Here is a 25002-nt window from a genome sequence, read left to right on the forward strand (position 1 = left end):
CAGAATAAATACAGAGAAGCCTATCCTATTTCACGTAACTTGGAACATCAGTAAAAAAGAGAAAATCTTCCCTATCAGCTTATTTTTTAGCAGAAACTTTATAAGTTACAAGAGAGTACCAGGATGTACTTAAAGTGCTGAAAAGAAATTTTAAAAAATGCCCCCTACTGAATTGGAGTAGATATTTGCAAATGATACACTGGATAATGTGTTGCTATCCAAAATATATAAAGAAGTCTTACAACTCGATATTACAAACAAAACAAAGATACCTATTGAAAAATGATCAGAGGAGCTGAATAGACATTTTCCCAAAAGATGAATACAGATGGCCAAAAGATGCTCAATATCACCAACCATCAGGGAAATGCAATATAAAAACACAGGATGTCACCTCACACCTGTCAAAATGGCTATCATCAAAAAGCAAGAATCAAGTGTTGGTAAGGATGGAGGAGAAGGGAACCCTTATCATTATTGGTGGGAATGCAAATTGTTTCATACATGATGGAAAATAGTATGGAGATACCTGAAAAGTAAAGAAAAAAAGAACTATCACACAAGCCAGAAATTCAATTTCTATGTGTTTATATGAAGAAAACAAAAACACTAATTCAAAAAGACATATGCACTCCTTTATTTATTTCAGCACTATTTTACAATAGCCAAAATATGGATGCAACTTAAGTGTCTATCAATAAACGGACAAAGAAATTGTCAATATGACTCAGCCATAAAAAAATTGAAATGCGGTCATTTGCAGCAACATGGATAGGCCTAGAGGGTATTAAGTAAAACACGTAAAACAGAATAACCGATAATATATGATTTCACTGATAGGTGGAATCTCAAAAAACCAGAACAAATGAACAAACAAAACAGAAACAGACTCACAGACACAGAAAACAAAACCAGAGGGACTTGGGTTGGGTCGAAGGACAAAATAGGTAAAAAGGATTAAGACATACAAACTTCCAGCTATAGAATAAATGTGATAGAGATGAAACACACAGCATATGGAATACAATCATTACTGTTAACAACTGTGTATAGTGACAGATGGTAATTACACTTACGGTGGTAGTCATCTCATAATGTATAAGGGCACTGAATTATCGTAGTTTCAGTTGTACACCTGAAACTAATACTGGATATTAATCATAATACAGTAGAAAAAGTGGTCAGGATACAGTTACTTGTGCTAGTAATTTACTATTTGATTCCTACACAGAGCAACCTAGTTTCAAAATTAGTGTCTTAAAATACTGTATGATTCCACTTACATATGAGGTACCTAGAGTAATCAAATTCATAGAGACAGGAAGCAGAATGGTGGTTACCAGGGCTGGGAACTCTGGTAAATGCAGAGGTATTGTGCAACTAAGCCCGTGCTCTAGAGCCCAGGAGCCACAACTACTGAGTCCACATGCGGCAACTACCGAAGCCTGTGGGTCCTAGAAACCACGCTCTGCAATGAGAGAAGCCACTGCAATGAGAAGCCCACGCGTGGCAGCTAGAGAAAAGCCAGTGCGGCAACAAGGACCCAGCACAACCTAAAATCTGAAAAAGAATAATAATAATAATAGCACTTGGATATTCTAATTCCCATTATCCTTTCCACAAATTAATAGAAATAATTTATTTGGAAACAAAAATCCTAAATTGAATAAAGGACATGTTCTTGGAACAACGATATAGTTAAAAATTAAACTGCACCTCTCTCCACTACTACATCAGTAGGGTACAGCCAATTGGCATTTCAAATGAAGCTGAAATTTTCCAACATATTAAGTTCATTGGGACATAAAATATATTTGATTTCACACAACCATATTTTTCTTCCAAAAGAAATGTAATGTGTTGTTTCACTTACATTCAACCATTAAAATAGCTTATCACACAATCTTTCTTGGTTTTTATTTAACCAGAATATACTTTTAGGGCTCAAACAGTAGAAACAGCTTAATTTTACCTTGACAACCAAGATAATGCCGATAATGCTGTAATTTCTAACTTTGCTTATGATATAAATATTTCAATAAGGATCAAGCTTATGAGAAACACAAACATATATTATTTAAGAGAATACAAATGTAGTGATTTGTTTTAGAGTTCCCAATAACCAAATTGTAAATGCAAAGGAAAATATTTAAGATACAAAAACACATTTTTGAGAATTATGTAACAATATCTACTACCAGTCATTTAATAGGAAATGAGATCATCATTAATCAGTAAAAAGCTGGTATGAAAGTGTTAGTTGCTCAGTTGTGTCCGACTCTTTTGTGACCCCATGGACTGTAGCCTGCTCCTCTGTCCACGGGATTTCCCAGGCAAGAATACTGGAGTGGGTGACCATTTCCTTCTCCAGGGGATCTTCCTGACCCAGGGATTGAACCCAGGTCTCTGCAATGCAGGCAGATTCTTTACCATCTGAGCCACCAGTGACATCCCTCAGCTATCGTTTAAATATCACCCATAGTTATCTATAAAAGTGTCCATTGAAAGCAAAACAGTAGAAATCTAAGTGGTAGTCTCCATAGTACAATGTGAAATGCATAAGAAATTCAGGCATTATCGGAGTTAGTTGGCTACATTGGAGTTCATAGCCAGAGAGTTTATAAAAAGAACTAATTGGCTCAGAACTTTCAATTCTTTGTTTCAGCTTTGATCAGAAATTCAGAGTGTTGCTGCTATGACCCTAAAGAAATTTCTTTTTGCTTGTAGGCAGGAGGCTGATATAGACCAAAAAAAAAAAAAAATAAAAAGACACAGAGTTTGACTTACCAGACTGCAGAATTATAATAGAGGTTGAAATCAAATCTGGCAAGTAAGGTTTTTAAGTGACATTTGGCACTGGCTTATTAGAATCAGAATGGCACATTTAGAAAATTCATACAAATACAACTAATGCAAATAATAAAGTCAAAACTTTGGTACCAAATGCTGAGATCAATCAGCATTTAAAAGCAGATAACCCAAATCACCCTAAATATTTTAAACAGAAAGTGATTTGATAGTGAGAATTATATATCTGAGAAACTGCTGAAATAGTTGGAGGAGTGATGTGTGTTGAGTTCCCACAGGAATGACTCCCAGAATTGACTTCCCAAGAGACCAATTGGCAAAACAGAGATCATAGAACATCTTTCTTGGTGACAGGTAGAAAATTAGAGATCTTCTAAGAATAACTAAAGACAAGCCAACATCCAAATAAACATCATAATGACACAGCATGTAGCAATGGAAAATAACACATTCCTTTATTAAGATATAGACTGGGCTGCTGTCCCAAATCAAAAGACAACAGTTACAAAGTGGTAGGGCTTTTTTCCCCTCTCACTGCTAAACAACCACAGGCTAATGTTCTATTCTTTGCAGTCTAGGGGACCAGACCCCTTCTATCTGTCACATGCTAAAGAGGCAATTACTCAACCTCACGAACTAAGATCAAACTTTAGCTCCTGCTATCATATCTACATTCCAACCAGCTGGTGAGAAGAGAAGGGAAATGGAGAGAATGTTTCTGTCTTTTAACGTACAATCTATAGGGTACATGTAGTGTCTATTCAAAGTCCATTGGCTAAAATTTAGTCACATTCACTGCAAGGGAAGCTGAGAAATAAAGTTTTTTCCTCAATTAAGAATGAGTTGATAAGGGTATAAGTTTATACCAGTAACAAAAAGAAATAGAAAATTGAATTTTAAGAGACTATTTTTGAAAATATCATTTGCCTTTAGCATTTAAAATATTATATAATAAAAGCTCCTTCCATAAAAACTATAAAACATTACCAAGAAAAATTAAAGATTACCTAAATATGTGTTTATCCTTACCATAAACAAGGTTAATATTTTAAAAATCAACTGCTTTTCTACCCAAATCCCTTGGAGTAAAAAATGACTACCCATTCCAGTATTCTTGCTAGGAAAATCTCATGGACAGAGGAGCCTGGCGGACTGCAGTCCATAGGGTCACAGGAGTCAGACACAACTTGGCAACTAAACAAACAAACAAATATGTACTTATCCTTACCATAAACAAATTAATATTTTAAAAATCAACCAGTTTTCTATCCCCAAAACAAATAGAAAACAAAAATTTAAAGATACCACTTTAAAAATTATAATTTTCAATAGCATGAAAGATATTAAATGCCCTTACCATAAAGTTACAATATATTATTGAATCTTTCAGCCTATGGAAATAATGCTATTTTGTATTTATTGCAGCAATGAAATAATTAGCTATATGCCTGTCTAAATACAGGGCTATCTATATACCACAAGAAGAAAAAGAAAATGGCTATTTCAGAACAAAAAGTGGACTACCACAGTTCGAATACTGGGTGATTCAATAAAAAATGATACCTTGTTTAGACAAGAGCACTTACTTTTATGTAATTAACTGTATGATAATTATACTGTAATAAAACTATAGGAAAGAATGAATTATAAGTGAAAATTCATTAGTTGCCTTACTAAATAGGGAATTTTAAAACTGATATTATGCCATTGTTAACTAATATGTAATATAATTAATAATATGCATTATTAGTACTATTTTATTATTATATTCTTACTAGCATCTAAAATATTCTAAGATGTGTTTAAATAAGACATAATGATGTCACATATTTAAATTTATTTATGCACACACACAATGGAATACTACTCAGCCATAAAAGAGAATAAAATCTTGCCATTTGCAATACCATGGATGGTCTTAGAAGGTATTATGCTAAATGATGCTGAAGCTGAAACTCCAATACTTTGGCCACCTGATGCGAAGAACTGACTCATTGGAAAAGACCCTGATGCTGGGAAAGATTGAAGGTGCGAGGAGAAGGGGACAACAGAGGATGAGATGGTTGGATGGCACACCGACTCGATGGACATGAGTTTGAGCAAGCTCCAGGAGTTGGTGATGGACAGGGAAGCCTGGCGTGCTGCAGTCCGTGGGGTCACAGAGTCGGACATGACTGAGCGACTGAACTGATGCTAAGAGAAATGAGTCAGACAGCAAAAGACAAATACTGTATGGTACCACTTACATGTGGAATCTAAAAAATAAAATAGTAAATAAAATGAAAACTAAGGAACAAATTTCTTTATCCAAAATGTATAGAACTTTACACAATATCTGTTCTATTATATCTGAAATTAGAAGAAAGAAAATATAGTCATCACTAGCAATAGAGAGACTTGGGACACGAAAAAGAATGGGGCTTGATGGGTGCCTTCCTACTATAGTGAGGAAAATTCTGTTCTACTTGGAACAAATACATAAAAAAATAGGATTCCACATTTTTTTAAATTTATGATTATATAGTTATATCCATGAACATGAGACAGGTATTTTTTTTTTCAATAGACCCAGGTAGTACAAAAAAAGTACAGCTTTCAGACTTTAAAAGTCCCATTCCATCCCCGGCCATTCAAATCTGAACCCTTACAAGTCAAGTGTTGCCCAAATGTGTCTATCATCATGCCTCCTTGAAAACTTATAGTATAGTTCCTTCCTACATAGTTAAAAATATGTTTCTAAAATTCAGATGTTCCATTTATTTTTAAAGATTTTTAAAGATTTTTTTTTTGATGTGGACCATTTTAAAATCTTTATTGAACTTGTGACAACAATGCTTCTGTTTTATGCTTTCGGTTTCTGACCTCGCGGCATGTGGAATCCTAGCTCCCTGACCTAGGATTAAACCCGCACCTCCTCATTGGAAGGTGAAGTCTTTAAGCACTGGACTACCAGTGAAATCCCAGATGTTCTGTTTTAAAATGCTGTATCCATAGCCAATTTCACCTTATTTAAGTGTGAAAAATTATTATGCATTACACAATCTACTCATCTAACCCCAACTAAGTTCTAAAAATGCAAATGAAACACAGAGGAACACCAATTAAGGTATTATGTTTATCCCTGCAATTATAAGAGCCATAAATTCTTTCAAGCCAATGATGTCTATCATTTTAATTAGTTAGTGTCTGAGTTTTCCTTAGACTAACATTATATGTTTATAGGAACAAACTTAATAGCAAATCCTTCAGTAAGATATAAGTGCACTTCAATGATTTTTTTAAAGATTTTTTTTTTTTTTTTTTTGATGTGGACTGGTTTAAAGTCTTTATTGAATTTGTTACAGTATTGTTTCTATGGTTTGGTTTTTTGGCTGAGAGGCATGTGGGAATCTTAGCTCCTTGAACAGGGATCGAACTCACACATCCTGCATTGGAAGGCAAAGTCTCAACCACTGGACCAACAGGGAAGTCCCTCTCAATTATTCTTTAAGTCTACCTTTGCAGAACCAGCTCTCATTGGTTAACATTATAATTGCCTTTATCATCTCTTACACTGAAATCTCTTTTGTTTTTGCTTTCAATTTTTTTCAACATTTTCTCAATTTCTGGAGGAATTTATTGTTCAAATTAGACAAAAATATGCACTGAAAAAACATATTCAGAACAAATGCACAAATGAAATAATATTTTACAGTGTATATATTACTCTCATGCTTCCCCTAACCAGAGCAGTGTCCATGATGAACTTCCTCTGTATGGTCACTGCATGAAATTTTCAAAATCTCATTGTCTATTGACTGTATTTGGAACAGAACTTGAGATTTTTCCTGTACAATATGTTGCTTAAACAGCATTCTCAGTGTTTAGTAGTGCAAATATAGTTTCCAATATAAATATTAGAAACATAAAAATTAAAAATTTTTAATTAAAATAAAAATTAAAAAGCAGAAACAAAAAAATTAAAAAACCAGAGTGAAATATAGGCATTCCATGAATTTGAGTACCAAAAATCAAGAGATATTTTACTGGGAAAATATTAACTTGGAAATAAACACTGGTTGGAGTAAGCTTGTATATTTAAAATGAACTTTCCTCTGCCCCCACCCACACATATGCAAGTCATCAACTTCCTTGAATCTTAGACCCACTTCTTTCCTCTCCATTGTTTATTATGAATAACAAATGAAACTAGAGAATTTAGCAATTTAGGGGCTTTAATGAGAGCAAATTCTTTGAAGAGAATAGGAGGGTCAGAGAAAATCTGAATTTTTAAGCAATGAATGGAACATGAAGAAGAAAAAAATAACAAGTATACAACATGCTTTTAAGAAATTTCAACTTATGCCCACTTTAATTTCACAATCTCCCCAGCAGGGAGAGAACTGGTAGAAAAAAAGGGAGAGGGTACTAAACACTGACTGTATGCCAATGGTTGCTTAAAACATACTATATATTATTATCTCAATTATTTTTCAGATCACTTAGTAGATTCCAACAGCTCCATTTTTATGGACAAGAAAGATAAGAATTAGAGAGGTTAAGTAGATCAGGTGACGCCTTGTAAGTAGTAAGCAGTACAAAAGTCCAAATTCATCTTTTTAAATCCCAAACACATGCACTTAGCATTAAACCCTGGGTACAGAGTTCACTAAATTACAGAGCCAAGTATAATCAGCCAGATTTCCCAGCGAGAGACTCTGGGTTGCTATGCCAGCATTCTCATCAGAAGGTACTAGCCTTTTAAACTCCCCCCAAGTATTTCAAGGAAATACTTGACTTCAAAGAGAAGCTAATCCATTCAAGCTCCATTGCCTTATACATTTTTTTTTTTTTTGCCTTTTTTAAACTTTTCATTTTATACTGGAGTATAGCTGATGATTAAGAATGTTGTGATAGTTTTAGGTGCACAGCAGAGTGACTCAGCCATGCACATACATGTATCTATTCTTCCCCAAAATTCCCCTCCCACCAAGGCTGCCACATGACATTGAGACCAGACTTCCCTGTGCGATACAGTAGGTCCTTGATGGTTATCCATTTTAAATTTGGCAGTGTGTACATGTCGACCTCAAACTCCCTTACACATATCTTTTAAGCAAAAGTTAATTGTCATGTGAAAACATAATTGTTTTATGACTCATGTTTATAAATTACTTAAAACACACAAGTGCATGCACACACAAATTAAGACTTGGTCTCTGTCCTTATTATACTTAAAATTTTTATTAAATATTGGTCAATAACAGAGAATATGATAGTGGCTGGATCTCCATACAGACATTTAAAAGAGGAAACTTGGTTGTCTTTTTCTTATTAAAATTCATTAAACAATTATTTTTCTCCATCATCATTTAGCAATTAACAAAATTGCCATCAAAGTAAGCTTTTAAATATAACTTCTAAAGACTCAATAATAACCCCTTAATATTACTTTTGCTAATAAAGCTCTGGTTCTTATTTGACTGATTAGAATCACTAATTCCAGATTCAGTTCAGTTGCATCTTCCTAAATATATATGTTTTGCCTCCTCTTGTCTTTTTCTATTTTAAGTTGTCCTTGACGGAATTATTAGCCTACGCCCATGAATATAGATGAAAAGTGTGCATGAACTAAAGTCACTTTCAGAAGTTTAGTGGATATAGCCACTGCCTAAATATCATTTATCCTTCATTTATCTGTGAAAGTTCCAGGTTAAGTGTTTTTTGCAGTACTGAGAAACATTTCAAAGATACACATATACATACACGTTATTCATGACAAATTAAAATTTCTAAATTAAAGAGGTTTTCAATAAATAATAGGTTAAATGATTACAATGTAATATACAATAATTATATGCTTGTGATCTCTGCAAGAGAGAACATTTTGCTAAAACACATGGTAGAAATGTATTCTTAATAAAATGCAAATAATGGAGGCTCACACTCAAATGTCTATACCATCTATGGAATACTGGTAAGGTGCTCAAAATATCAGATAATGTAAAATGACATAGTTTTTACTGAGTAAATGCCAAACAAGAGAATATACCAGACACGAGACTAGGTAAATTATATAGGTGATGGAGTGTGTATATGCTAAGTCGCTTCAGTCAGGTCCAACTCTTTGTGACCCTATGGACCATAGCCCACCAGGCTCCTCTGTACATGGGATTCTCCAGGCAAGAATACTAGAGTGGGTTGCCATTCCCTTCTCCGGCAGATCTTCCCAACCCAGGGATCAAACCCACATCTCTTATATCTCCTGCTCTGGCAGGTAGATTCTTCACCTTAGCACCACCTGGGAAGCCCATATAGGTGATTACCTCTTTTTATTTTAAGAACTTAAGAAATAGGTTCTCTTTGCTTAACAGATGAGGAAATTGGGTCTCAGAGAAGTTGTACAACACATAGCTAGTAAGAAGAATGTCTGAAATTAGTACCTACTTCACTAGAACATGGTACCTACCCGTGCTTTCCCATTTAGCCTAGGAGTGTATTTTTGCTTCTGTTTGAATAAGAATAGAACTGAAATTCTTTGGAATTCACAAGTTGGACCCCAAATAATGGAACCCAATTGTCAGACATGAAAGTGCTGTCCAGTATCTACTTCATCTCCTGTACACTGGGATAGAATGAGTAGCTATCAAGCAATCAAAATGTGGCTAATCCAAATTGAGATGGGTTGCAGTTGTAAAATATACACTGGATTTTAAAGGCTAAGTCTGAAAATAAGAATATAAAATACTTCATTATTATCTTACATAGTTTTTGTGTTAAATGATAATACTTGGGGCATACTGAGTTAATTCAGCATTTCCCTTGTAGTTCAGTCAGTAAAGAATCTGCCTGCAATGCAGGAGATCCAGGTTCAATTCCTATGTCAGGAAGATCCCCTGGAGAAGGAAATGGCAAAATATATTCTAAAAATTAACTTTGTTTTTTCTAAAAATAACTTTTAGCATATATAAATTACACAAGTAGCTTACATTAGTGGCTTGCATTATACTTCTGTTAAAAGTTCATGATATTGCTGAATTCTCTTGCACCAACTTTGATGAAGACTAATAAATAGCAGTTCGGCTTTTTTAAAAATTTGTCAAGGACACTCCCCCAAATATGTTTAAACACATATATACACAACAGTATATATATATATGTACTCTCTACTGGCACTTTATTATATCTAACCTAATATTAGGTGGTTTTTGAAATGGTTTTCCTATTCTCCCCTACAACAATGAGATATTCTTAAGAGCAGAATCTCAATTTCTATTCATCAAAACTTTTAATAGAATATCTCCAATAGCATCAGGATATACAAAGAACTCTAGTGATATTAACATGCACCCTTAATTTTACAATTAATATATAATCTATACCACTTTGTACATACTTTAAAATTTTCCTTTTGGAAGCCTTTTTATTTTTGTTTAAGAAACTTCATTCCAGACTTCACAGGTTTAAGAATTTAAAATTCCCAATGAGATTGGTTTGTTCCTCTGACACCCCACTTAGTAGTTGTTCATTGAAGTTTAAAGTGGTTCTACATAAAAGTTTTGCTGTCTTGTTACTTGGATGCTATGAGATTACTTTTTATTATGATCAAAAATTTCCTATTTAAAAGGTTAGATCTAGACAAGATCTAGTATAGCTGTCATCAGATCGCCTACAGAGAAAGAAGGTGAGGCTTTTCTCAAGAAGTAGGTTATTCTGAGGTATCTGAAGTGCTTTTACATTTAATTCTTGTTAGTATCTGGGCTTCCATGATGGCTCAGCTGGTAAAGAATCCTCTTGCAATGTGGGAGACCTGCATTCCATCCCTGGTTTGGGAAGATCTCCTGGAGAAGGGAAAGGCTACCCACTCCAGTATTCTGGCCTGGAGAATTCCATGGACTGTATAGTCCATGGGGTTGCAAAGAGTCAGACACAACTGAGCGACTTTCACTTTCACTTGTTAGTACATATATCCCTCAACACAATTTTGAAATGTTTGTTTTCCTCTGTACCATTTCATATAGTGCTGGAAACTTCAAGCAAACATCCTGACTTAATTATGTGTCAGCAGGGAAACATTTATCTAGAAACATACTCTTAACCAAATTAAAACACTCCCTTTGAAACGAATGAGGAAGTCAAGGCAGAAATGGCACTGTTCCCCATTCCACCCACCATAAGTCAGCACAAATAAATTAGTTCATTCTTCTTAAAGCACTTTTGTTTCTTACTTACAATATGTAATTTATATACAAAAGGAATGGCATTTTTATTTTCTTCTCCAAACTCATGGTTTAAATATTAATATATATGTTATCAATTGATAAAGTTTGTTCTTTTGTTTTCTTAACACTACACACTGTATTTATTTTCATTTCATACTTCTAATATATTATAGGGATTAATGCTACTTACTATTTCCACACCTTATAACACTGTCAATCTATGTATTATATTGGACATCTATCAAGTCAACATTTTAATCTAATTATTAAGAAAAATTACCCAAATATTTTTAGGTGAATGGATGGACATAGTCAATCATCTAAATGACTTAAATATATAAATCCAACCATTCAAATGAATAAGTGAGTAAGTGTTAGCCAGTCAGTCATGTCTGACTCTTTGTGACTCAATGGACTATGTAACCCACCAGGCTCCTCTGTCCATGGAATTCTCCAGGCAAGAATACTGGAGTGGGTTGCCATTCCCTTCAAATGAACAAAGTATTTGTCTGAAGAGAATAAAGTATATAACATAACCACACTAACATCTAATTAAAATGGAATAAATCTGTTCTTGACATCCTTACATTTTATTAAGAGTGAATGATATTTATTTAGGACTAAAATCTGAATCAAACTGAAAACAAAGGAGCCTTATTTTATTGCTCTAAGAAGATACTGACTAAACTAAGGACTCAGGAATTGGTAAATACACCAAAGCTTGGAGAAAAACTTGGAAGACAAGTTTATGAGTAAAGGCTTGAAAAATACCATTTTAGATTCAAAGAGATTTTTCCCTATGAAAACAATAATTTACGAGGTGTTTAGGTCACTTCTTTTCCATTTCCTCCCTTCCCATCTACCACTCTGTAAAAGCACCAACTAAATAAATCAAAACGTACCTGTTGGAAGAGGCACTGTGAGTTCTTCTTTCATGGAGTGATGGGAAGGCAGACAGTTCTTCGTAAGCACAATGTCGTCCAGGGCAATATCACCGCGGTGGCCCTTCCCAACTCGGCCTTCAAATTTGAGTTGGAAGTCCTCATCACCAGATAGGGCTAGTTCTTTCCGCTGCCAGAAATTGCCTTGTTCTACAGTGAGGTTAAGCAGGACCTTCGTTTGGTTTGAGACTGATACCTGGATCAAGGTGAGCGCGCCAATGCCATGTCCATACATGTGATAATGAAAAATTATCTGCAACCAAGAACAGAAATGCTATAAATAATTAGTACAATTAATTTCATCTTATTTTCAATTATATCATGTTGTCCTCTCTTTTCTTAACAGATTCTGGAAGGAAAAATGGATCTGTATGTTCTATTGCTTGGTGAATACTCTATCAGTGAATGAAGCTAGTCCAGCCTTAAATCATATGCTGCAAAACATGGAATGTAGTACAATAAGGACCAAGCAAGAATTTAGTTGAAAAAATGAGCAGTGTTTGCTTTCTTTTTGTGACTTATAAAAGTAGGATTCCTCCACAAACTCTTAAAATCTACTCTCGAAGGGATAAAAATATCATTAAAAAGTGCTGTATTATATAGAAAGATTTTTCATGATTAAGAAACATCAGGTACTAAAGAAAATCATTTCCCATCTCATGAAACTTAAATCATTTTCTTCAAAACAGCAGAGTACTTGATTGCTTATTCTACCACATTCTTATACTTGAAACACATTTTCAGTTCTACAAAGTCCTCAGGGCTCTACTATACATAGTAAAACCACCAGAATAGCAATTTCTAAATTTTACTTGAAATGTTTTAGAAGAGTAGACCTGAGTTTTACACCCAAGTAAAAATTAATATGAGTATTTCCAGGGATTAACATCTCAATGTTTCAAATATGGAGTTACCAGATTTTTGGTGACTAAAACACTGATGGAGAAAGTTAGGGGAAATTCTAAAAAAAAGGAGTATGAGTTAGGAACAGTAGGGACTCGGTGGTTTTAAGCTTTTGGTTTGTCATTTTTAGGAGTGAGGGAAAACTAACGGTGCATGATCTTCATGCAGGAAAATAACATTTTAGAAACACTGGTACTCATGGATATTATATTCTAGAAAAGGGAAATGAATGTTCTTAAAGAGTAAAGAATGTGATTAAACAATATACATAATGCATACTTTCAAACAGCATCAAGAGGCAAGCTCTGTGAAGTCAATCTATGCAAATTTCCTAGCTGATGAATAATACCCAAACTTCAGCTATTACTCTATGATCCAAAAATGTTATTCGATTGATTAACCCATTAATGTAAGAAAACATGAACTCTGTGACCACCATGGCTTGTTCTGGGAGGACTGGTCAAAGCTGAGTGGCACAAAGGGAGAAACAAAAGGTGTCTGATGGGGATTGACATGTGTACGCCATGGATGCTCTGTATAGACAGATAACTAACGAGAACCTACCGCCCAGCACGTGGGACTCCACCCAGTGCTCTGTAGGGACCTAAATAGGAAGAAAATTTAGAAAAGGAGGGGATATACGTGTATGCAGAGCTGATTCCAGGGGGCTCCCCTGGTCTCAGTGGTAAACAATCCACCTGCCAATTCAGGAGACACGGGTTCCATCCCTGGGTTGTGAAGATCCTCTGGAGAAGGAAATGGCAATCCACTCCAATATGCTTGCCTGAGAAATCTCATGGAGAGGAGCCATGGGGCTGCAGAAGAGTCTAATGTGACTTTGCAACTAAATAACAACAACAGGGCTGATTCACTTCACCATACAGCAGAAAACTAATGCAACATTGTAAAGCAACTATATTCCATTAAAAATTAATTTTAAAAAAGGGTCTGAGGCCAGTCTGTTGAGCAGTGTCAAAAGGCAAGAAAGGAAACTATCCAACAGGCGATAGCACACGTCTGTCTGAAGCCCCTGCAGTCACACACAAGGTCTTCCCAGTATTCTGCCTTGTTTTGTCTTATTTGCACAGAAAGCATAAGGCATATGTTTTATGTCACAGAAATACTTCTGTATCTTCTTGAGGCCATTTGCTGAGTGATACCATTGGGTTAACATGCAAACAAACATCTAAACACAAACATTCCATTTCTACAGAGAATACTTGATGACAATGTAACCTAATCACAGGGCAACATGAGCAAATAGATTTTTATCAAGTACAGATTTTTGTCAAGTACTGAATTCTTTTAAGGAGGCATCTTCACCAGAAATTTCAGTTACTCAGAGGTTTGGTCTCTATACTCATCAGTCTATGTCTGCATAATTCTCTGTATTCCACCCATCCCTCAGAAGGGCGAAAAATCTCCAATTAGGTTTTTTTCTGCCTGAAGGTATTCCACAAGTTCAAGTGACAGAAAGGATTTTCATGAAAATTTGGGAGGTCACTTCTGCTCACCTGATAAACAAATTTTTTATATCTAAGAGTCCCAATCATTTCCAGCATGACTTTTCTTTACTTCTTTGTATACAGTCTATATCATAAATATTCATAAAATGAACCATTCATCATTAATTTTTTGACATTTCTCCTAGGCATACTTCATTATTCTCGCACAGATGTTTAAAACAGTGGGAACTATAGTTCTGGGACCAGGCAAAAATAGAGATAAATGAAACCCTTAGTTACTACAGTATGAAAAGAAAAAATCTATTGAATATTCTTAGAGGAAGTCTAAATAGAAAAGCTAAGAAGTCTTCTTTCTGTTGTCTTCCAAATTACTTGATACTTTCTTGAAAACAAAACCCCGGAACACTGGATTTTACCTATGTTGTGTCTATATCTATAAATCTGTATATTCATAGACATTCTGAAATGAGAAAATCAGTTTTAGTCTTGGAAAGTTAATTAAAAGTTAAACATGAAGTATATAAAATTTCAGTTTAACTTCTTTGCTTTTCTAAAACTCAATTTTTACCAAACTAATTAAAGTTTAATTGTGTATTTTTTTCATTACATCCATTCTGGACTGCCGAGTTATGTCTCTCAAACTTTGACCATGTCACTTTGTCGCAGAAAATCTATCAAATGTGCCTAAAGAGAGAAGAGAGGATATTACTCTGAGTGTTAAACTATGAAATCAACTTAAACTGAGCAAGAAAAGCTCCTAAGACAAGCTAAAGATTTAACATGACTGGGCTGGGACAGTGGTAGGATGTGAAGGCTGGTCAGTATAAAACAGAGGAATAAACACCTGTAGTAAATACAGGTTCAGCTGGAGAGCCCATGAGCAAAGATTTAACAAGCCTCCTTCTGGAGTTAAGACTCTCTGTGTTGTGGAAACAGATATACAAGAATATGACAATCTGAAGATAATAAAGATTTAAATCATGCCTCCCAGTTTGATTCTGTGATCAGCTAGCAACTTTCTGGATATAATTTGTTTTCTTTTCAGTGTCCAGAAATTGAGGAATACACCAGTCTGAATACATGTGTTCACAGCTTATGGAGACTGTATTTTTTGTCATAAAGGGCACATTTATTCACATATTAACCTCTTATAAAAAGATGCCATGAAGTAATTTCTGAGTGCTTAATTTATATGTAAAGCTAAATTTAGCTCCCAGCCTAGCTGGCTCAAATCCCTTGGGGAATAAAAACAGACAATCACACAAATAATAAAGGAAAGTGAAGGACCTTGCAAATGCATAGTCATCATATGAAGATCCAAACAACTCTACTTATATTTTTAACACTCTATAAACATTTTCTTCAAATTTCCACAGGATAATGGCCAAACCATTTTTTCCTAATCTAGAAATTCTACCTTTTAAAAGGTCAACTTCAGTCTTTAATTTTCTGTGAAGATGTCCAACCATTTTATCATGGTGTCAACTCTGACTAATATTAGTTCTTGGAAATATTTAACTATTCGCTATTTCTCGCTGTTTAATTCTCTTCCTTATGGTGAAATTCCCATAATTCCAATGAGTGCCAAGTTCCTTAAGTGGACACAACTGATATTTTACTTTGTTCTAGGTGGCTCAGACAGTAAAGAATCTGCCTGCAATGCAGAGACACATGTTCAACCCCTGGGTTGGGAAGATTACCTGGAGAAGGAAACGGCAACCCAATCCAGTATTCTTGCCTGGAGAATTCCATGAACAGAGAAGTCTGGTGGGTTACAGTCCACGGGGTTGCAAAGAGTCGGACACGACTGAGTGACTAACACTTTCTTTCACTTTCACCCACAGTTATGAATAATAACCATGACATTTTTCCAATGGATTCCAAGATTCCTTGTCTATGGAACTTATCCATAGGATAAATTCTTCCAACACTTCTAACAAACCTTCCCTTTCATCTTCACCTTCTGCCTCTCACAAAATTCCAAGCTGAGTCCATTCAAACTCACTTTTTGGTCTGGTTCTGGCCATTCTGTTTTCTGTTTTTGACTCTATCAGAAGTTGCTTATAATATTTCTGTTTTATTTTTTCTCCATACCTTACAGTTTTTGCTCCTCCTGCTTATGACTGGACTTGAAATTCTGGCTGCCCTCATGGGCTGCTGAGGGAACAAGCTCTTTATAAAGATGTAATGGCCAGATGAATTTCCCAAGGTGTGATCAGCTGCTGGCTCCGTGCCTGTAGCAGGGACATTGCTCGCCTTCAGATTCCAGTCAAAGTCATCATCCTGCTCCTGCTCCCAGGAGCAAAGATCAAACTCAAAGTCACAGCGCCCACTGGAGGCACCTGGAAAACATTTTCCAATTTATGGTGAAGAGAAAAAGGAAATTAGCAGATAAAGCATGCAATCCAAAATCACATTTTATAAAGCACTCTCATGTCTAGGGACCTTTGAACTTGCTCCTCTCTCTGCCAGAATTCTTTCCCAAATGTCCACATGACCTGGCCACTCATTTCTATCAGATCTGTATTTTATCACCTTGTCAGTGGATCCTTATTTACTGGTGTATCTAAAATCTCCTATACTCAACTCTCTCCAGCTTTACTTCTTTATTTTTATTGTTGACACTTTCCTAATATATTACATCTTTACCTATTTATTTTATTTTTTTGGTCTTCTCTCACTCATCACTCAGCAGAATGCATGTTTCATGAAGGAGAGAATTTGCTCAGTTTTGTTCATTGTAATTTTCCCACTGCCTGGCAAAAAACTGCTTAATTTGGTGAATAAATAAATGAAATTTAAAAAAACAAAAAATTATAGTAATCTTATGTAAACTTTTATATAGAGAATGAATAAACAACAAGGTCCTATTGTACAGCATGAGGATTATATTCAATATGGTATGATAAACTATAATGGCAAAGAATACAAAAAATAATGTGTATATATATATATGTATAAACTGAATCACCTTGCTGCACAGCAGTAATTAACACAACATTGTAAATTAACTATACTTCAATTAAAAAATACCCCCAAAATTACAGTAATCTTGCCACATCATGCAATATTCAAAACCTAACAATATTATCCTGACAGAAACATTAAAATAGAATATTTTAGTTTGCTCCAAACAGATATGTAACAAACTAATGACTTACATAAGTTTATTTCTTCACTAATCTGATCCCAGGGTCAAAATCCATAGGAAAATGTTAGTATTATACACATTTTCTCCTCCAAACCCCTATTTGATCAAAGTAACTTATTTCTTCTCTCTTCTCCTCTTTGCTTCTCAGCTCTTGGTAGGGAATTTAGGAAGTTCATTAATTTTCAACACAATTTGGCAGGGGAAATACTGCCTGAAGCAAAAATTACTAATCATCATAATTATTTTTTTAATGTCTACTCATCTTAGAGATCATAAAATTGTGAAGTGAAAAAAATAAGGTTAAAACTGCAATGATTTATTATAATAAGTCACAGAAACTAAATCTGTTATTTAATACCAACTATCTCTCAGGTATTCTAAAAATATTTATTATGAACATTGCTTAAGTTTTTCTTTCATTTCCAGAACAGTAACAATTATTGAGTTCAACTACGTCCTTATTGGTTTTCCACCAAATCTATGCATCTCTGACAGCTGTTGCTCTTCAGTCACTCTCACGTCCAACTCTCCATGACCCCATGGGCTGCAGCACTCCAGGCTTCACTTCTTTTTTCTTCTCTTTTAAAATACAGGCTATCCTTTTCCTTCTTCTTCTTCTTCTGCTTTTTTTCTGGTTGCCCTAGAGTCTACATTATACATTTGCAACTAATCCAAGACAACTTTTAAATAACACTATACCACTTCAAGGGTGATGTGAATAGCTTATAATAACAAAATAACCCTAATTCCTCATTTTCATTCCTTGTATTACTGCTGTCATTAATTTCACAAAGATAAGCACACGTATTGGAGAAGGAAATGGCAACCCACTCCAGTATTCTTGCCTGGGAAATCCCATGGACAGAGGAGCCTGGTGGGCTACAGTCCATGGAGTCACAAAGAATCAGACACAACTTAGTGATTAAACAACAAAGTATATGTATATATACACACATACATATATATAGATATACACAAGAAATACATAAGCATATGTAATACATTGTTGCTTTTTATTATTCTGAACAAACCATCTGCTATAAGAAGAAAAAATGTTTTTTATTTTACCTTCACTTATTGCTCCTCTGATACTCCTTTCTTTATATAGCTCTGAATTTCAGATCATTTTTTTCCTCTCAAAAAGTTATTTTAACATTTCTTGCAAGGCAAGTCTACTAGCAACAGATGCTCTTATTGTTTGTCTGAGAAAGTCTATAGCTTCCTCATATTTAAAGGATAAATTCACACGGTACAGAATTCTACATCAGTTTTTTTTTTTTCCTTACAACACTTTAAATGTCATTCCACTTTCTTCCATCTTGCATTGTTTCTGCAGAGAAGTTGGATGTAATTTTTACCTTTATTTGTGTACAAGTAAGGTATTTTTCCCTCTGACTTCCTTCAGAAATTTTACTTTACCTTTGACTTTCCGTAGTGTTAAAAGTTAAGCCCACATGGAGATTTTTTGGACATTTATCCAGAGTCATATTTCCTGAGCTTCCTGTATCTGTGATTTTTATGTGCCATAAAAATCTTCCTCTGTCAGGAAGATCCCCTGGAGAAGGAAATGGCAACCCACTCCTGTGTTCTTGCCTGGAAAATCCCATGGGCAGAGTAGCCTGTCAGGCTACAGTCCATGGGGCTGCAAAGAGTCGGATATGACTGAGTGACTTCACTTTCACAGAAGTAGGCCTTTAGTAATGTGGTGGTGAGTATGGGGGGAGGGAGAGTGTTCTATGGTCCTATACTTGGGTCTCTTTTAGTGAACCTATGCCTCAGGACTGAACTTCACAAGTGTTCTCAGGATTTCCTTCCCCCTCACTCCTTAGGAGGAACAGGATTCCTAGAGGAAGCTACCATTATTGCCCCTCCCCCTATCAGTTAAGCTCTGATAATACCCCAGCAATACAGGCTCTGGTTAACTAATTATAGCTTCCCCCAGTGACAGGACTTGTTAAGAGGAATCAAGTGCTTTCATGAATTTCAAAATGGTTCCTTTATCCCTCCTCCTGCTGGCAGAAGGAGGGGATTCTTTTTTCTTCAATATGTAATGTGGGAACCTGGTTGAACTTCTGGAGATAAATCTCACAGTACTGGCCGGGGGGTGGGGGGCGCCTTATGGCTGTGTTCCCCTATAGTTTTTAACACTCAGGCTTGACCACATTGAGCCTCCAGCAACTCATCAATATCACTCAGGTTTTCCTACCCTAGCAGCTGATTTCTGAAGTGGCTACTGCTTGCAAGTCTCTGCTCTGATAAATTCTGGCTCTCTGTACAGACTATCTTTCCAATCTTGAGGACAGCTTTTGTGCTATGTCCTCCCTCTCTTATGGATGCAAGTGAAGTGAAGTGATATTGTCACCCTGCTTATTTAACTTATATGCAGAGTACATCATGAGAAACGCTGGGCTGGAGGAAGCACAAGCTGGAATAAAGATTGCTGGGAGAAATATCAATAACCTCAGATATGCAGATGACACCACCCTTTTGGCAGAAAGCAAAGAACTTAAGAGCCTCTTGATGAAAATGAGAGTGAAAGAACTGGCTTAAAACTCAACATTCAGAAAAGTAAGATCATGGCATCTGGCCCAATCACTCCATGGCAAATAGATGGGGAAACAGTGAAAACAGTGAGAGACTTTATTTCCTTGGGCTCCAAAATCACTGCAGATGGTGACTGCAGCCATGAAATTAAAAGACCTGTGCTCCTTAGAAGAAAGTTATGACCAACCTAGACAGCATATTAAAAAGCAGAGACATTACTTTGCCAACAAAGGTCCGTCTAGTCAAAGCTATGGTTTTTCCAGTAGTCATGTATGGATATGAGAGTTGGACTATAAAGAAAGCTGAATGCTGAAGAATTGATGCTTTTGAACTGTGGTGCTGGAGATTCTTGAGAATCCCTTGGACTGCAAGGAGATCCAATTAGTCCATCCCAAAGGAAATCAGTCCTGAATATTCATTGGAAGGACTGATCTGAAGCTGAAACTCCAATACTTTGGCCATCTGATGTGAAGAACTGACTCATTTGAAAAGACCCTGATGCTGGGAAAGATTGAAGGCAGGAGGAGAAGTGGACAGCAGAGGTTGAGATGGTTGGATGGCATCACTGACTTAATGGACATGAGTTTGAGTAAACTCTGGGAGTTGGTGATGGACAGGGAGGCCTGGCATGCTGCAGTCCATGGGGTCGCAAAAAGTCAGATACAACTGACTGACTTAACTGAAGTGAAGTGAAAGTTGCTCAGTCGTGTCCGACTCTTTGCAACACCATGGACTATATAGTCCATAGAATTCTCCAGACCAGAATACTGGGGTGGGTAGCCTTTCCCTTCTCCAGGAGATCCTCCCAATCCAGGGATCGAACCCAGGTTTCCCGCATTGCAGGTGGATTCTTTACCAGCTGAGACACAAGGGAAGCCCAAGAATACTGGAGTGGGTGGCTTATCCCTTCTCCAGGGGATCTTCCTGACCCAGGAATCGAACCAGGTCTCCTGCATTGCAGGCAGATTATTTACCAACTGAGCTATTGGGGAAGCCCTACGAATGCAACAAGAGTTGTTCATTTTCAGTCTGTTCAGACTTTTACTTGTAATTAAGATAATAGGTTGCTGGCAATTTCTGAGCTCCTCACATACAGAACCAGATAGTGGGAATTACACTAACACCTTTATACAATTCTGCTGCTAAATGATAAAGAAGGCTGATACCAAAGAATTGATGCTTTTGAACTGTGGTGCTGCAGGGACTCTTGAGAGTCCCTTGGACTGCAAGGAGATCAAACCAGTCAATTCTAAAGGAAGTCAACTCTGAATATTCATTGGAAGGACCGATGCTGAAGCTGAAGATCCAATACTTTGGCCCCCTGATGCGAAGAGCCGACTTGTTGGAAAAGACCCTAATGCTGGGAAAAACTGAAGGCAGGAGAAGGAGATGACAGATGGTTGGATGGCATCACCAACTCAATGGACATGAGCTTGAGCAAACTCCAGGAGACAGTGAAGGACAGGGAAGCTTGATGTGCTGCTGTCCATGGGGTCACAAGAGTCGGACACAACTGAGCAACTGAACAACAATAATGTAATAGGTTGTCAGTAATTTCTGAGCTCCTCACATACAGAACCAGATACTGGGAATACACCAACAGCTTTTTACCATCCTTCCGGTAAATGATAACACTAACAATGTTAGTAAAGATGTTATAAAACTGAGAATGTATTAGTAAGAGTAATATCTTATAAACATATGTTTAGGACACTTTTCACATTATTTAAATTAAATTCACATGCTGTAGCATAAAACCAATGAGTGATTAATTGGACAATAAGAAAATGTACTGTTTATAATTACTTGTCAACAGTACTTCTTTATTAAGTCCTATGTGAATATCACAAAGTGAAAGCAAAAATCTGTAAGATCATAATTATATGTAAGCTGATGTTTAAAACTAAAAATACTTGAGAAGAAGGTAAGTTGCAACATGTCAAGGTATATTTAGACAAAGATTTTTCGCTTAAAGACAGCACATTTGAACAACTGCTCAAATAAATTTAGGTGATTTTATCAAAATGAGAATAGGAATGATTTTGCTGCCAAACCTCTCAGCAAAGAGGAGGGCGGGTCAATATCCTGGCAGAGTCATTGAAATTCCTGGATGAACAATCTATTTTATTACATGGGATTCTTTAAGAACTTCCAAGGCATCTAAACTGTGTTTTTTCAGGGAATTCCCTGACAGTCCAGTGGTTAGGGCTCGGCACTTTCATTGCTGGGGCCGTTCAATCCTGGTCAGGGAATAAGATCACACAAGCCACACAGCACAGTCAAAAAAATAAAACACATCTTTAAAAAAAAAAAAACTTTTTTTATTTATGGAGGTATTCTTACTGTTAACACAGGTCAGATAAAAGTTTTAGTTCAGAATACTAAAGTTCTCCCAGGCATTCTCTCAAAGGACTAGGAAGTAAACCTCACTAAAATAATAATGAACCCCAACTCACTGTCTTGTTTATAACCTGAACTCTTGTCTTGGTTAAGAATATAAATGAAGTAACTAATTCAGTTGCCCTTACATTACAAAATTTAGCAACCCATGAGGACCAGATTTCCATATGGACCAGCGTCTAAAACTGCCACTTGTATAAGGAAATGATGTGCATTGCTAAAAGACAGTTAAAAAAAAAAAATACTGCTACATGAATCTCTATAATGTAAATCATATTTCTGCTTTTGATATTTACTATAGGTTTGAAGATGTTTCCTTGGAAAGTTTAATTTTAAAATGTCGGTGGAGAAAACACAAGCAGGCCTAAAAGCTGTTTGAATTTCACATCACTATGGTAAGGAGGAGCAACTTATCCTTTCATTTTCTATTATTTCCCATCGGTGCCAGGTGAGACAAGCAACAAATAGTCTTCTGTGCAGATGCCAATTCCTGGCATTTCATGGGGCAATTAATGCCAGTGCCAGACAGGTGTGCCCTCAGAGGGAAAATGTTCATCTTTGTCTACAGCTGTGTCATCCATCAAACCAGTTTCTCCCTTTCAAAATGCTATTATTTTTCCACGGATCAATATCCTTATAAGTGTAAAATATCAGTTTCATTTAAAATGTGCATAGTTTTGAAAGAACATGCCTTGTAAGATCTTACCATCAAATCTCTAAAATTAAAATAGCATTATATTCATTTGTCCCTTTCATATACATTTTAATTATTCATTTTAAATTGAAGTATAGTTGCTATACAATATATTACAGGTGTACAATATAGTGATTCAAAAATTTCAAAGGGTATACTCCATTTATAGTTATTATAAAATGTTGGGTATTTTCCATGTGTTGCATAATATATCCTTGGAGCTTATATTATACCTAGTAGTTTCTACTTCTTAATCCCTAACCCATATATTACCTATATTACCTCTCCCCTCCTGCCTCCTCTCCCTACTGGTAACAACTAGGTTGTTCTCTGTATCTTTGAGTCTGCTTCTTTTTTTTATTATTCACTAATTTGTTGTGTTTTTTAGAATTCACATGTAAGTTGTATCATAGAGATTTGTCTTTCTCTGACTTATTTCATTTAGCATAATCCCACCAAGTCCATCCATATTGTTGCAAATGGCAAGATCTCATTCTTTTTATGGCTGAGTAGTATCATAATGTATGTATGTGTACACACACACACACATCTTCATCCATTCATCTGTTGATGGAGACTTAGGTTGCTTCCATATCTTGGCAATTATAAATAATGCTGCTATGAATATTGGGGTGCATGTATTCTTTGGAATGAGTATTTATTGAGCACATTCTATCAATAAAGCACATTTAAGAAAATGGGAAACAGCCCGGAAACAGGGCTCTATTGAACATATGTCCATATGTCCTTCAGAACATAACATCAGGGCCTGAGCATTTTCTTTATACCTATTATTACACTTAATTCCCATGTCTCTGTATAATAGTTATTATGCTTATTTTGGTCAAAGAGAAAGCTAGAGTTCAGAGTTAAAGTACTTTGCTTAGTATTATCCAGTAAGTAGCAGAACTATGAGTTTAAGAATGATATGATACAACCCCTGAACCAGTATTCCCCATTATAATGAGGCACACAGTGGCTGGGGGTAGAGGCTGCAAAAAAAAAATACAAATAATGCAGGGTAAGAAAATACATGTGTCTATAAGGAAATGTTCCAGGAGATTTCTTCTCTAGGGTAGGGAGCTCCATGAAGATGGCAGTCATCCAGTTTGGCTTGATTCTTCTTGAGGTGGCAAGACATCGTTCATCATTTCTTTAACTCTGTTCATCTGAATTATGAAAGTCCAACAGATATCAATTTGCTGCGCAAAGGAAGTATACTCTTCACAGTTGCCAAAAGACAGAATATGATCAATCTTATAAATTATATCGCTCACTGAGAGATTTCAAAATACACTAGCATATTAAAAGCTCCATGAATTCCCACAATATAGAAACTCTATACAATGAAGTCTATTCACAACTTATTTAACTAAGGAAACTTTTTACTTGCTTATTTAGAACTATGAACAACTTTAGAATGCTACACTGCTGATAATGCACACAGCAAGGTTCACAAATCCTAATTAAGAACAAAAAAACTAGAAAAATGGTACAGATGAACCTATTTACAAAGCAGAAATAGAGATACAGATGTAGAGAACAAAAATGTGGACAAAGGGGGGAAAAAGGGGGCCAGATGAGTTGGGATTGACATATATACACTACTGTATATAAAACAGGTAACTAATGAGAACCTACTGCATAGCACAGGAAACTCTATTCAATGCTCTATGGTGACCTAAATGGGAAGGAAATCCAACAAAGGGGATATATGTCTATATACAGCTGACTTGCTTTGCTGATGACACCACCCTTATGGCAGAAAGTGAAGAAGAACTAAAGAGCCTCTTGATGGAAGTGAAAGAGGAGAGTGAAAAAGTTGGCTTAAAGCTCAACATTCAGAAAACTAAGATCATGGCATCTGGTCCCATCATTTCATGATAAATAGATG

General features: G+C 35.8%; 1 protein-coding gene across 1 annotated transcript in view; it reads right to left on the bottom strand.

The window, feature by feature from the left end:
- MALRD1 (MAM and LDL receptor class A domain containing 1) overlaps window positions 1-25002 on the bottom strand; it is a 512454-nt gene that overhangs the window by 278598 nt on the left and 208854 nt on the right. Inside the window, exons 25-26 of the mRNA XM_043480161.1 lie at window positions 16414-16661; window positions 11912-12203 (exon numbers count right to left, since the gene is read on the bottom strand). Coding sequence (XP_043336096.1) covers window positions 11912-12203; window positions 16414-16661 — 540 coding nt within the window. The remainder of the gene's footprint in view (window positions 1-11911; window positions 12204-16413; window positions 16662-25002) is intronic.

The sequence above is a fragment of the Cervus canadensis genome, chromosome 10 (genome assembly GCF_019320065.1).
Source record: "Cervus canadensis isolate Bull #8, Minnesota chromosome 10, ASM1932006v1, whole genome shotgun sequence".
In the NCBI taxonomy this organism is placed as follows: Eukaryota; Metazoa; Chordata; class Mammalia; order Artiodactyla; family Cervidae; genus Cervus; species Cervus canadensis.